General features: G+C 47.9%; 1 protein-coding gene across 1 annotated transcript; it reads left to right on the top strand.

The window, feature by feature from the left end:
* Window positions 1-8,818: 8,818 nt before the first annotated feature.
* On the top strand, window positions 8,819-15,451 carry ATF5 (activating transcription factor 5). The gene is made up of 4 exons (XM_079950682.1): window positions 8,819-9,095; window positions 11,605-11,733; window positions 12,856-13,134; window positions 14,306-15,451. Exons 3-4 carry the CDS (start codon window positions 12,957-12,959, stop codon window positions 14,947-14,949), a joined length of 822 nt encoding a protein of 273 aa, XP_079806808.1. The 5' UTR covers window positions 8,819-9,095; window positions 11,605-11,733; window positions 12,856-12,956; the 3' UTR covers window positions 14,950-15,451.
* The last annotated feature ends 1 nt before the right edge of the window (window position 15,452 follows it).

The following is a 15,452-nucleotide window of genomic DNA, read 5'->3' as shown; positions in this document are numbered from 1 at the left end:
CTCCCTAAGCGGAGGGGAGAGATTGGAATTCCCATACTGTTTCACGAACTGTGTGTAGCACGTCTGAATCCACTGCTAATAAGGAAAATGGGGGCGGAAGGCAGAGGCGGCAGACGGACCACCTCAGCATTGCTAAAATAAAATAAAATCAGGTTCCCCACTTCCTCCATGGGGCAAGCCAAGGATCCCACGTCCCTCCTTCCACCTCTAGGGGGAGGGCTCTCCCTTCTGACCCTCCCCTTCGGGAATAGCTCAAGTGTTGCCACGGGGGCACTGGCAGCCTTTGGGGATCGGGGTTCACGGAGCACCGCCCGAGAGGGGCTGCACCGCCTCCCTCTGTGGGCGCCCTAGGGTGGGGTGGCGCGGACCCCTTTCTCGCCTGCCTGCCTGCCTGCGGGAGTCGGGAGAGGGGGGCGGCGAGTCTTGCCGCGACTCACCCTGCGGAGCCGCCCGCCTCCTCTGTCTTGCTCCTCCTTCCTCCGCCCCTTTCGCGCCGGCGCCGCTTCGGAGCTCCCCCAACCCGACCCCTTCCTGGCGGACACGCGATCGCACCAAGAGTTGGGCCGCCCTCCTCTTCCTCTCGGCAGACCCGGCAGCACTTCCAGGCGGCGGCGGCAGCTGCAGCAGCAGCAAGGCTGGTGCATGTCTTAGCAACCCCCCCCCCAACACACCCGGCTTGCTTTCCATCGCAAGTGCGCATGCACCGTCTCGCTGCCCCCCCCCCCGCACTGGATTCCGCACTGGATCAAGGAACTTCTCTTCCCTTTCCCTTTCCCTCTCCCTCCCGCGCCATTGGCCGCCCCCTTTCTTTGCTTCATAGGGCCAACTCCTAAGGGCCCAGGGCCCTTAGCTCCGCCCCAGTAAAATATTTGAGCGCCCACCCCCGTTAGTGGGCATTGTCGTGCAAATGATGTGCTGCGTCTTCTGATCAATTACGCGGGGCGGGCCTGACCTACTCCCTCCCCCCCTCCCATCATAGAATTGTACAGTTGGAAGGGACCCCCAGAGTCATCTAGTCCAGCCCCCAGCACTGCAGGAATCTCAGCTAAAGCATCCATGGCAGATGGCCACCCAGCCTCTGCTTGGAAACCTCCAAGGAAGGAGAGGCCAGCACCTCCTAAGGGAGACTGTCCAACAGCTCTTGTCAGAAAGCTCTTCCTGTTGTTTATTTGGAATTTCCTTTACATGAAACCAGCGTGGCTCATGGTCAAGGGCTGATGAGCATTGTAGTCCGACAGTGCCGGGTTTATGTATAAGCTAAACAAGCTATAGCTTAGGGCCCTACTCCCTTGGGCCCCCCCCAAAAAAAAATGTAAAGGGGGAAAAAACCTGGATGTACATTTCCAAAATATAAGATAAAAAACAAAATAAAATCTACATACAGCAGTAGTGGCAAATGGCTTTAGATACCTATTTAGATCCATAAATTACCATATAGCATATATTCAATGGGAAAAAAAGTAACAATTTGTTGTTGACAAAGGACAGCTGGACATATAAAGGGCCCCATTACCTTTAGTAGCTTAGGGCCTCATCAAACCTAAATCTGGCCCTGTAGTCTGACAACAGATAGCACCTTCCTTAGATGGAAGAAGCTGGAGCTGTTCAGATGCCAAGTACACTAACCAGAGGTAGTAAACACAGTCCCTGAGTTGTGTTCATTGCCTCAGCAATGTCAACAAGGCTGTAAATGTTCCCGGGAGAAGAATGTTTCGAACCTTGGAAGAGAAGCTAGTCTCTCAGTAATAGATCTGGTTAAAACTGAGAATGTCAATCTGGTTGTTTTTTAATTGATAATAACAGAGCTTTTAGCCGTGCACACTATAAGAAAATGCTGTATAGTATTGATTTGTATTACCATGCTGGTCATGGGCTAAAGTCAGGAACATAGGAAAGCTTTTTTTATACCAAATAAGACCGTGTGTTTGTGGGGCCGCCCTTGAAGATAGTCTGGAGGCAGAAACTAGGGTGGGATCCAGTGCAGTGAGATCAGGTGTCACCGGTCCTGAAAGCACTGCACTAGCTGCCAGTGAGCTACTGGGCCCAATTCAAGGTAGTAGTAGCAGATGGAGCCTTAAATGGCTTAGGACCCAAGTGCCAACCAAATCAAGCTTCATGGTGATGCCACTGCTGCTGGTGATTGCATGGTTGGCATTGACCTGTTGTTCCCTATTTTTGGTATGTCCTCCTCTAGTGAGGTGCATCTATCTCCCTCATTATTTACATTATTGACTTTCAGGAGGAAATCGAAAATTCCCTGGCATGAAACACTGTTCCTGGCAACCCTGAGATCACTGGTTCAGAGAATGTTTTAAGCTTGTTAGAATGTAACTGTTTTTAGAATGCTTTAAAAAAAATATATGCTTTATTGTTGATGTGCTTGTCACCCTGGGCTTCTTCCAGAGGAAAGACAGGATATATAGCTACAGCCATTGCGGGATTGGGATAGCAAAGGTGTTCTATCCAATGTCCCACCCACCCACCCACCCACCCACAAGCAACCTAGCTGCTGCTTTCTGTACCAGCTGTAGCCTCCAGAACAACAACTTCTGGATAGCTCAGTTGGTTAGAACATGGTGCTGATAGTGACAAGGTTGCAGGTTTGATCCCCATATGGGACAGCTGTGTATTCCTGCATTGCAGAGGGTTTAAATAGATGATCCGCAAGGTCCCTCCCAAATTTACAATTCTATGATTCCAAAGTAGCCCCCCCACATACACACCTAGAGTGTATTGCAGTAATCCAACCATGTGGTTACCATTTCACAGATAGCTCAATCCAAGAATGGCTGTAGCTATATATCTTACCCTTCCACCGCTCAAAAAGAGGGCCAAAGATGATTTTAATAAAATGTGCATACACTAATTAATATGAATAGATGCACTTTAATGTTCATAAAAATGCAATACCTTACACCAGGGAGGCAGGTGGGAGGCAGAAGTGTGGGTTCATGCTTTTGTACTGGAGCAAAGGTAGATGTAGGTGGATGACTAGGTCACCCTAGAAGTGCCTCATCTTCAGTCTGCTGTCTAGGTGCCAACTGTGGATGAGCAACTTGAAGGCTTTCTGATAGTTTTCTCTCTCTAAACCAAGCTGAGGCTGCATACATAGCATATGTTTAAAGTCTCATAGGAACTATAGTTCATCACCCCAGAGCTACAATCCCCAGCACCCATAACAAACCACAGTTCCCAGGATTATTTTTTGTGTGGGGGGAAAGTACCTTGAAGGTATGGTGTGTACACAACATTGAACTGGTCAGGTCTCCAAACTGAGGACTGTCCTCTGTAAAGTAGGACAGGTGAACACCCTCTTTAGTGCACATAACAACATTAAAAGACGGTATCTCCAACATCCATTTAGGTATTTTCTTTTTCAGTAAATGACTTGGGTGTTTTTTGGATGTAGAGATGTTAATGCAATGTGGAATGAATGAATACCTGAGTTAATAAATAAAATTTCCCTCAGAAAGGGGTAGTAATTGACTATCAGAAGACAGGGACTGCCTCAGGTAAATGGGAAGAGTGGCTGCCTTGCATTTACACAACCCAAGTACCGTATTTTTTGCTCTATAAGACTCACTTTTCCCCTCCTAAAAAGTAAGGGGAAATGTGTGTGCGTCTTATGGAGTGAATGCAGGCTTCCCAGCTACCCCAGAAGCCAGAACAGCAAGAGGGATTGCTGCTTTCACTGCACAGTGATCCCTCTTGCTGTTCTGGCTTCTGAGATTCAGAATATTTTTTTTTCTTGTTTTCCTCCTCCAAAAACTAGGTGCGTCTTGTGGTCTGGTGCGTCTTATAGAGCAAAAAATACGGTATGTTTTCCTACAAAGTCTCAGTGGAAAAGCTGACAGTAACTCCCCACAGGATTTTATGTTTCACCCTGCCCTGAGCTTCGAGGAAGGACTGGCTGGAACACTTCAGTTCCCCTGAGTTTTTAAAGGAATCTCCATGACAACTCACCAAAGAGAGGGGAAGATCCAGCCATGGTCACCATGGAGACTTGGAGGTTGCGATGAGGATGGAGCCAACATTTAGTTTCACAATACTCCATGGGGAACTTTGTTCAGCATGCCAAAAACAAAACAAAAAAACCCCAAGTACTTTTAGTGGGCCTCAAAAAGGTTGAAAAGGCTTTCAAGGTCAATAGAGTTTGCTTCAAGCCAAGGCTTAGGATCGTACTGTATTAGGAAATGGTTGCTTATGTGCATATGCAGAGTGTATTTCCCTCATAATTGCAGCCAGCATCTCCACACCTAGGAAATGTTGCAAGGGCTACTTATCTCCTCTCTCTCTCTCTCTCTCTCTCTCTCTGTGTGTGTGTGTGTGTGTGTGTGCGCGTGCGCATAGACTGCAGACAGGCTTCATTCTAGGTATCTTTTCTGCCACAAATTCAACTGTCCAACCATTCCATGCCAGAAGGCAAGACCATCCACTTCTCCCTTTGGCACATTACAGCCCGAGCTACCCATTTATAACAATGTGTGTCTATGTATAAGCATCAGCTATCTGTTTTGTCTTTTTTCATCCTGTGAAGCGTGGTCTGCTACCCCAAGCACCTCAGGTTTTGCATAGCTACAAATATCTTGCAAAGTTTGCAGAGGAGGAAACCTGTCAGCTTCTGTACATGGAATGGGTGCAGGGACAGGGGCGTAGGAAGGGGGGTGCAGGGGGTGCAGTCCGCCCTGGGTGTCATACCTGAGGGGGTGACAAAATGGTACGCTACAGGGGGCGGCACTTACAGCAGGGCCTGGCCTGCAGCGCACCCGAGCCACGCGTCTCTCCTGGGAGTGACGCGGTGGCTCGGGCCCTGCACTGCCCAAAATGGGAGTGTGGGGCTTGCGTCCGCCAGGCGGACTCCATGGGCAGCTTGCCGTGGCACCCCCCTGGGTGGATTGTTGTGGTACCCCCCTGGGAGGATGGCCACAGCCCACCCCCACCGCTCCAGGTACCAGAGCAGCTAGCTACGCCCCTGTGTGGGAACATCTTGCCCCTCATTTCAGGCAGCAGGTCCTGGGCCAACCCTGGGGGCCAGTCACTCCCTCCCAACTTCGTGGCAATCATCAAAAGCCCCTTTTCTGTGACACCTTTGGCACAACCCCTTAGTCCTCATTCTGTACTGAAACTAAGCTTCCGGTGCTGCACTGACTGGATAGGGTTTCCCACTTGACCTTTGTTTCCATCTCCCCCCGCCCTTCTGTTGCCTCCCTCACAGTAAACTGCGGACCATAAGTAGGGGTGCAAGAGAAATTAAATTATGTTTGTGTTTAAAGGCAAATCTACGTAATTTAAACTTTCCAAAACTAATGAGAACTGAAACACAGGAAACCTTCAAAATGCGCACTTCTCCAAATGTTGCATTGTGCTTCCTGAGACATTGCGTACAAAAACGCATACACTGGTGTCAAGTGTGCATAAATATGCATGTATTAGTTAAAATGTCATACCAAATGCATTGTATTATTGGAAAACATTGTCTATCAAAATTGCATTCAGATGTGCTTATTAGAGGGAGTTCTTACTAAAATGCAATTAATTTTTCATGATTTTTAAAAAAATGCAAACTTATGTGGAAATGAATTTCACTCTGGAAAACTGAGGGAAAACCAAAAGTGCTAGATTTGCCCAACCCTAACTGTAAGTGCTTTGGGGCAGGGACCTGCTTTTTGTTTGATTTTGTTACTCTAAACCTATATAAATAATAACAATAATAGAACTAATGCAAGGGACAGAGGTACCCAAAAGTCCTAGATTTCCTGGCTTCATTAACCAGCCACAGTTAGCAATCTCCACGTGCTGCCTTCATGGCCGGCAAAAGGGCAGAGAAAATAACATACAGGGGTAATCCAGGAGACAGAGGCCTTGTCCCCGCCATGCTGGCTGCATACGGAAACCTCTGCCCCTTCTGGGCTATTGACCTCCAGGAATGCAGTTGGCAAGGCAAGGGTCACCCTACAGCAAGAGAGTACTGGCCAGCGGTCAAGGCAACAGAGGGTGGCCTCTTGGCCAGGCCTTGCCATTGCCAGTGGAGCAAACAATTCAAAGTACCACAGAGATTCACTCAGTTTTTCACAAGAGATCCTCTAATGGTCTTTGAAATCACAAGTTCTGAAATTCAAAGGTTATTCTAAAAAACAGCATCTGATACAATAAACTGATGGTCTGATGGAATGTTTACAAGTAAGAAACTCCACAGGCCAAAGGAGTTTCTAATTCTCACTAGTGAAAAAGCAGTTTGAAAAATCCAACATATGAGTTGTTAAGATGAAGCTAACAGGAGTTTTCTGAGGTTCAAAACTTGGCCCGGCCAGGCCTCCTCAGAACACTAGAACTGCATTTCCATGTGTGAATTGCCCTTCAGTGAACATGAGATTCCAATTCTCTTGCATAAGGGACATTTTCCAGTGTGAGACTGAACAATCTGACAGCAGCTGCTAGGAGCTTTTCTGGAAGTGGCTAAATTCTATTGAAAGCAGTACATGAAGCCTTTAGACAGGGCTGGCTCAAGACATTTTGCTGCATGAAAGCAAAGGTGCCTCTCAACTCACCTTCAACACACATAAGCTGACTAGGCTGTAAATTGAATCTTACTTTAGTACTGGGTTAGGGACGCAGGTGGCGCTGTGGGTTAAAGCCTCAGCGCCTAGAGCTTGCCGATCGAAAGGTCGGCGGTTCGAATCCCTGCGGCGGGGTGCGCTCCCGCTGCTCGGTCCCAGCGCCTGCCAACCTAGCAGTTCGAAAGCACCTCCGGGTGCAAGTAGATAAATAGGGACCGCTTACCAGCAGGAAGGTAAACGGCGTTTCCGTGTACGGCTCTGGCTCGCCAGAGCAGCGATGTCACGCTGGCCACGTGACCCGGAAGTGTCTCCGGACAGCGCTGGCCCCTGGCCTCTTAAGTGAGATGGGCGCACAACCCCAGAGTCTGTCAAGACTGGCCCGTACGGGCAGGGGTACCTTTACCTTTACCTTTTTTAGTACTGGTGACAGGGCTGTTGTCTTTGCCACAGCTGAAGTCAGCCGGCTAGCTTAGGCAATGAAACACAGGCTGAGGGCACAACTGTGTCCCCTCCAAAACCTTACTGCCCACCCCCAGAATCTAGCAACAAACTAGCGGATCTTTGAGCATGCTGACCATGTTAACAATCATTCTGCACTAACTGCCATTTCCAGACCTAGTGCAAGGGAAACTCCACACCTAGAGTACATTACAGTAATCTAATCTTGGATTCACCAATGCCTGGACTACTGTGGCCAAGCTCTCCCAGCCCCATAGGCTGCCATCTTTTGTGGAGAGAGATCTGTGGGGGTGAGGGGCTGCTTTTGTGGCCTGCAAGTTTGGAGAAGGTGAGGAGATTTCACCCCTCCCAGATCCAAGAATCTGCTGATGAGTCTGGTGATTTTTCGGAGAGGAGGGTCAGTGTTCTGCTCTCTACTTATTCCGCTCCAGCCCAACATCAATCAGTCAGTCAGTGTGTCGGGGAGAGAGAGAGACTGAGTGTTAGAGATCGTGTGTAGAGATAAGGTTGCTGCTAAGAGCAGCTGCAGGCACTCAGTGCAGTTCAGTTTTTTAGCTTAGACCTCATATAGCTCTGTACAGTATATAGTTGTATATTATAGTTGTAGATAGAATAAAGAAGATATTCTACAGAGCTGCTCTCTGAGTCATTTATGCTCTGCTAGACTCTGCTATACTCTGTTGTGCAATGACTGTCTTCTTGTGGGAGTGAATCCGGTGCTCACAACACTAAGCTGTGAGTGCAAAGCACTTTGACCTGTTCCTGTGCAGAAGGTGGTCTCTGGAAGTGCTACCCAGCTCGTCTAGCCCAGTCGGGGTTGAAGTGGATGAGTCCAGTTAGTGGCACTGGCTCAAGGGCGATGCTGACAGAAGGAGCCATCCTGCCTCATACCTTCCAACATTTCTCCGATGAAAATAGGGACATCCCATTCCCTAATGATAATTTTACAATTTATACCCCTCATATCTGACTGGATTGCCCCAGCCACTCTGGGCAGCTTCCAACGTATATAAAACATAATAAAACATTAAACATTAAAAAAAAAAAAAACTTCCCTTATACAGGATTGCCTTCAGACAGCTCATGGGTCATATAACTCCATACCCTCCAGCATTTCTACATTGAAAATAGGGAAATCCTAAGGAAAAGTGGGACATTCTGGGATCAATTCAGAAACTGGGATGGCTTCTGTAAATGAAGGACATCCCTCGAAAATAGGGACACTTTGAGGGTCTGGTGCCCTCAGCCTTCCAAATCAGCCCTGCCTTTGGTCAATTTGGCACGAGTTTGGTTTTTTCCCCCTCTTCAGGAAAAATCTCCTGTTTCGGCTTTGTGAACACACTTCTTGTGGTTGTTTTGTTAGCTTTTTGCCTCTTCCTTGTCCTTATTTGCCTGTCTTGTCATTTTCCCTTGTCCTTTCCTTGAAATGATAAATGAATAAATAAATGCATAAATAATTCCTGGGTGCACACCCAAACAAAATGTGCTCCTCCTCCTCCATCTGTCCAGGGCAGATAATGGGCCAGTTTCTCTGACACAGGAACTACTTACAGTGCCAGGATTTCTTGCCAGGATTCAAGCTCAGCATTTTCCCCTTCATCCATCCCACAGAGCTTAACATAATAATCTAAGGGAAAAAAGACTGCTCCCTGCCCCAAGGAGCTTCCTATCCAAATTTTGCTGATGGAGTCGTTTGGAATGCCACTCATGATGGGCAGAAGCATTCCAAGGCAGTTGGAGCCAGTTGGAGTCAGTTCAGGAAGAGAAGTTAGTCAGAACAGGGAGAGAAAAGGAGGAGGCGGATAATAGGGACTTTCCAGATTATTATTGTCTTGAAACTGACATGTTATGGGAAGCATTGGCCAATAAGATAAAATCTCTGTTCAGTGTTCTTCAATAATTACAAGTCCTTTGACAACAACTCTCTCCTTCAGTTCCTGAAGCAGCATTTCTATCCAAACTCTATTGCCACGATGACAAAGGGAAGACAGAGGCAAGAGTAACAGGAAAGAAATAACTGAATTCAAGAATAAACGGAGATAAGATGTGAATGTTATTAGCTCGATCAGGAGTAAAGAGGTAAGAGTATGATGAATCCCACGCATTTAAAAATTCAGCATGATGGCAGTGAAAAAAGACCCAATTTCAAGGGTCAAACTTTATCCAAATTCACTAGAAAAAAATCAGAAGAATCTGATTTTTAAAACCTCACAGTACAAATAGCAAGGGTTTTTTTTATTTTTTTATTTTCCCTCTTGACATGCAGATTCCACATTTAGAAATCTACATTCTGTTACTCATCTCAGGTCAATACAGATGGACTTTTAACCTTTCTGAGTGGGACTGATTTCAGAAGCAGATGGCAGTGCAACGGCCAGCAGTATATGACAAACCCAAAGTGACTCCCTCCTCTGCTACAATAAGCTTTTAATTCTCTCCCTAAAACCATGTGATACTTTTGGGATTCCTATATTCTTTGTAGCTCTTATCCTGACTAACAGCAACATAGTAACAACAGCCTTCACAGTTGTTGCCTGATAGGAGACCTGTGCAATGCAAAAGCTTGCTTACTTTCAGGGACGCTAATAAAAGGAGCCACTTCAGCATATGTGGGAATCATTTGTGACAACCTCAGCAGGCCGTTGCAGGAGGCGGGCCAGAGTTGCTGGTCTCCTGTTAGATGGACAGTTCCTGAAGCTAATCTTGATGCCGCACTTGCCTGCCCAGTAGCCAATGAGAAGCAACTGAGAATTCCCCTTCTTTATCCTGGTACACCCACAGCTGATGCAACCCTAGCGCAATGAGCCGTATCGCGGCTGCCTTTGCTGTGTGTGTTCTGCTCTCTGCACTGGTAAAATAGTTCTGAAATACCGTACCATCTAGTTCTTGCTAACATGTGGACATTATAGGCTGGCAAGCCCAAAGACCAGCTTGTGATTATCTCATTTTCAATTTGGGGGCAGAGGAGAGGGCTATTGTTACTGCTTAAAATCTTCTTTAGCCACTTGAGTGCTAAATACTGTATAGAAAAGAGATGGGCCAGGGGTCTAATATCTATGTTAGATGGTTAAAAATAAGTATATTCCAATGAGAGTTATACACCAGCTTTTTGAGAATCAAGAAACAAATGTGCAAGCTTTCATGTTACCCAGGATTCTTTGGGATGGGTGTTTGAAGGCAGTGGCGTAGCGTGGGGGGTGCAGGGGGGCCCGGCCGCACCGGGCGCAACATCTGGGGTTAGGGCAAATCCACGGGTTAGGGGGTGCAAATCCACGGGTTAGGGGGCGCAAATCCACGGGTTAGGGGGCGCAAATTACTTGCCTTGCCCCGGGTGCTGACAACCCACGCTACGCCACTGTTTGAAGGTGCATCTTAAAATCTTGCACACTACTCTGTGGAGACTTTTTGGTGCTTTCCCTGTGAATCAGAGGGACTAGAGGGACTGACATTTGTTGAGTTGGGAAAGACCCACTTGGGCTACTGTTTTGTTTGCAGTGGAAGACGGCCGAGCTTGGCAACCTCCACTATTTTCAACTGTGCAAGTCACACTGCTTACACCAGCTAGTGTTGTCAGAGAAAGATGCCACATTTGAAACAAGGAGCACACATTATGTTATTTGTGTGATTGTGATGGAAGCATGTGGCAGTCTGTATCAGTGGGAAATAACTCACCCATCCGCTTAGAGCAAATATTTGATCTAGATTGGATCCTTTTCATGTTTCATTATCCTATCACATGATGCTTTGTGATCTCAACCTCTTAGATCACACAATAGGAACATGGAGGACCTAAGGCATAAAGTTGTTGGGAACAGGCAAATATCAGAAATCACTTGAAAACTGCTTGCAGAAGTAGAAGCAGCAATGAAGTCCCATCAATGACTGAGAAGCAGAGGGTCTTCACCATGACTCCTCCCTCCTCTCCCACCTTTTCTTCAATTCTTCTTGCTAGTAAAGAAAGTTCAAAGAACCAGAAAAGAAAATTGATCTGGGTTGTAGGTCACATTTCTGTTTTTTTATTCCTCCATGGAAAACATCTGTCCAACTCGAGAGCTGTTGTGCATTAGCAAAAGTATGGCTGGGTACAGTATATGTCAAGTATGATTTACTTGCTCATGTTCTACCAGGCATGGCTCCAGCTAAACTGAGCCAGGGCACTCTGCACCTGTAATGCCATAACTTAATTCGAGTAGAGAAGGAATTTGCCAGGAACCTCGTTTTCAAGGCTCAACCTCTGAACAGGTGTTCTTAGATCACAAGGCTGCCTTTGAGCATGTGCATAGTACATACATGCATCTCGCTCAACTAACCACAGCTCAGCTCTGCATTCCTCGGGAAGTACAGCACCAAAACACCTTTATTTTAAAGAATTAGCTACGAACTAACCGCGCATTTCCTAACGTGGAAGAAAGAATATGTTTTAAGGAAGGATAAAGAGATTACAATCCCGTTCCAAAAGGAGCATGCGCAGTGTCAAGGGAAAGGGCCGGTGGATGGATACGCGACGAGCGGGCGCTGCGGCTTGGGCGGCTGCAGCGTTATATAGGAAGACTCCACCCCGCTATGACTCATTCCTTTCTCGACACAGATACAACAGAGGATTCAGACGGAGAGCGGCGACGCGTGTGCGAGATCGAGGAGATGGCTTTCTAGAGCTGCGCGGATCTTGAAGCGAACAAGCGTGTATTGCACGCTGCAACGAAACAAGCATAATGGAGTGAGTAGATCTTTTGGGGCTTCCGCTGGCAGAACCCATCTTTAGGAAAAGCGGGTCGGGGATCGAGCTGCCTCTTGCTGCGGTCGGGTCCCTTTCCCCCTTCCTGTATCTCTTTTTGCAATCCCGGGGGGCGTTGAGGATACAGACCGAAACGCAGTGGGTGGGGGCGTGTTGCTAGACATCGAGGTTTTCCTAACGCCGCATAGTCCTCTGTATTGCTGTAGGACAGCACGACTCCCCGCACCCCCAGAAAAAACGCATAGAGAAATCTGCTCCCTCGGTTCTCGGCGCGTTGTTCTTCTGGGCTTTCTAGGGAAGGGAGCAGGTGCGTCATGCCAAACCTCACCGGGAGAAGCAGGTGCGCGATGACATGTCCCCGCCCTCTTCCCCTCCCAGCGCATAAGGCAGATGGAAGGGGGGGGGGAGCGCGACTTGTCTATCCCTGCCCATGCTAAACCTCTAGGGAGATTTTCCACTGTTCCAAGGGCGTAGCGCTTCTATAGGGCTGGCCCAAGCTTTTTTTTAATGCTGTTTTGCGGCCAGGATATTTTGGCACCCAAGACGAAAGCTTTTTTTTAATGCTGTTTTGCGGCCAGGTTATTTTGGCACCCAATGCCTGTTCTATGCCTGGCAGTCAAAATACAATGATAATCAATGGAATCTACCATATGCTGCCCTTTCATGACACCCGAAACCAGCAGTCGAATGGTTCAGAGCTTGTACTGTGGATGCCACATGGTCGGAATCATGAAACACTTCTTCCAAAGGCTATGCTGGCAGGAATTCTGCAACATACACATGCCGTGTCCATCTGGATAATACTCTTGATGTGGGGGGGGGGGGAGGGGAGAGAGAAGCTAGGAAGGTTGTAGGATTGTAGGTGGGGAGTGGTCCAGGCCACAGCTAACCGCCTAACAACATACGAAGGCCTGCATTGCAAGTCCTGTTGTCTGCTCTGATATCACTTAAATTCTGTAGCAGAACAAAAAAGTTAAAAGTTCCAGTTTGAGATGGGTAAGCTAAGCCTGGTATGGAGTAGGAAGGGATCTCACCTTTTCTCCGGTCCTCTACCAAAATGGTAAACTGTGTGCATTTCTGACCTGTATTTTCCTCCTCCTCCAGGTCCCTTTTTGCCACCACCACTATCCCTGCCTGCAGGAGCCGAGCTACTCCTTGCGTGCTGCATCCCAATCCTGTGTCAACCCTGAATTACCATTGCTACGATGTCCCTGCTGGCGGCACTGACCCTGGACCTGGACCTGACCATGCTCCCAGCTAGCACCATGTCCTGCAGGCCGGAGCTGCTCAAGCACCGGCTGCCCCACGCCGGTCATTGCGAGCTGCTTGCAGGACCTGTGGATGAGGGCTTTGCCCTCAGCATGGAGCGCCCACTGCTGACAGGTGAGTAGGTTGAGCAGAGGAGGAACCATAAGCTGGAGTCTGAGGGCTGTGGGGAATTGTTCCAGGTGCAGCAGGAAAGGAGAATCTTTTCCCTGAAGGTCATTGAGAAACTAGCATTGGCATAGATTGTAGTTCTAAGCATTGCTCATAAAACTGCTACAGCATTGGGAAACACCAAAGTATCAGCAAATCAGATATATTTGAGAGTGGGCAGAGCAATCCCATCTGATGATCCTCTGTGCTGGAGAGGGTTTTGCTGGGTGGATGTGTCTGCCTGGCTGGTCTCTGCCATTAACACAGAAAACTTCCTTATATTAAGTCAGATCATTGGCTGTGTAGCTCGGGGTTGTCATCAGCACTCCAGAGTTTTAGATGAGATTATCTCTCAGCCCTACCTGGAGATGTCTACAAACTGAAATTGGGACCTTGGGCATGCAAAGCAATGCTCTACCATTGAGCTATGGCTCCAGCCCCATTTGTGAGGAGTACTGCAATGGCCTTGCCCCAACAGAAGCCGTGAGGGAGCTACCACTGGGGCATTTCATGGAGGGGGTGAGTATAGGCCCGAGAAGCCTGCTATCGTACGACAGCAACAGACCTGATCCAGGCCTCTTTGCTGCTGCAGCTTGTGAAAATGTATTCTTCCATACTCCCTTCCCATCTTAAGCAGGACGACTGTGAAAGCAGGGATGGCTATGCCACTCCATCAAGGGTTAGCATTGCCCCCCCCCCCCCCCCGTGAACCTATTATTCCTCTTGGATATTATTCTCTTGATATCCATTACACAGTATTCAATTATTTTTTTAAAAAAGACTCAAGACTCACAATTATACTGGACAGCTTGAAAGCTAAAAGGTGAACAGCTGTTTTACAACCAATAAAAGGACTGGAGAAGGCTTCAATTAGTCTTTTAATTTCTTTTACACTTTCCTCCTACCCTTTCCCACATTTGGCTTCTGGTTGCTGCATATTTTGACCTTCCTGTGCTTATTCTGACACGTGGCTGTCTCCAGAACATCCCATATGTACCAACTGCCTAATGTGCAAGAGCTTTTGACTCCCAGTTTGTCCACTCTCATGTGTAGAAGTTGATGGGGTCAGCTTTCTAGCAGAGTCTTGTAGATTCATACTTGCCTGTCTACAGCTGACTTTCTTGCTGCTTGTTTGTAGGCGATGGCTTCTCAGACTGGATGACGGAGCGCACAGACCTGGCCACGCTCCTGAGTGTGTCAGGGGAGCCCTCGCCACTCTCACTGCCCTCCCCTCCTGCTCCGGACCTGGAGGCCATGGCCTCACTGCTCAAGAAAGAGTTGGAGCAGATGGAGGATTATTTCTTGGAGGAGTCACTCTCACCAGACCAGGTAGCACCCAGCACCCCTCCCTCTGATGGGAACTTCCACTTCCCCTTTGGTGATGGTTTTCAACCCCTCGACCACCACCCTGCACCTGCTCCCCTGCAAACCTTGGATTCAAGCTGCTTAGAATTGCTGGAGATCTATGGCGGAGAAGTGCCTGCTGAGCTCCCCCTGCAGGGCAGTGATGTCCATGCCCCATTACCACGGTCATCTGCCCTAGCACCCAAGGGGGACCGGCGCCAGAAGAAGCGAGACCAGAACAAGACAGCAGCCTTGCGGTACCGTCAGCGCAAGCGGGCTGAACATGAGGCACTGGGGGATGAGTGCCAGGCCCTGGAGGCACGCAATCGTGAGCTGCGCGAGAAAGCAGAATCCATTGAGAGAGAAATTCAGTATGTAAAAGACCTTCTCATTGAAGTCTATAAGGCACGAAGTCAGCGCCAGCGCACCTCCCCCTAAAGGCAGGGGGCTGTGTATCAATTCTCTCTCCACTTCCCCAAATAATAGCCTCAAGGAGAAACCATGGGGATACCAGAAGTAGACAAGAACAGATCAAGCATGTAGGAATAAAGTTTGGGATGTGTTGGGAATTAGGAGCCTGCATGAGGTTAGGGCCACGTAGATGAACTATACAAGACAGATTCAGAGTTGTGGGGCTACTGAACTCTGCCCAAATTAGGGGGAGAATGGATTACATTTGGAGGAAAAGAGGATTGCTGATGTGTAAAGGCCCAAGATGAGCTAGTTTTGGAAATTGTCTCAGGTTTTTTGGAGTAGGCTGTGACAGGATATTACCTCTCTTCTCTCTCTTTCTCCTTCCCCATCCTTACTTGTCCCCCAAATCAGGAAACAGACAACAGTCTCAAGGCTGTGAGATGGCTTTTTCGTATGTACACTATATAGCACTACTTTCTTGCACCTTTTCTCAACTATGCACCAATAAACACTTGTTTTGAACACCT

This window comes from Podarcis cretensis, assembly GCF_951804945.1.
Source record: "Podarcis cretensis genome assembly, chromosome: 13".
NCBI classification, from domain to species: domain Eukaryota; kingdom Metazoa; phylum Chordata; class Lepidosauria; order Squamata; family Lacertidae; genus Podarcis; species Podarcis cretensis.
This window is presented reverse-complemented; position numbering and strand designations above follow the sequence as displayed.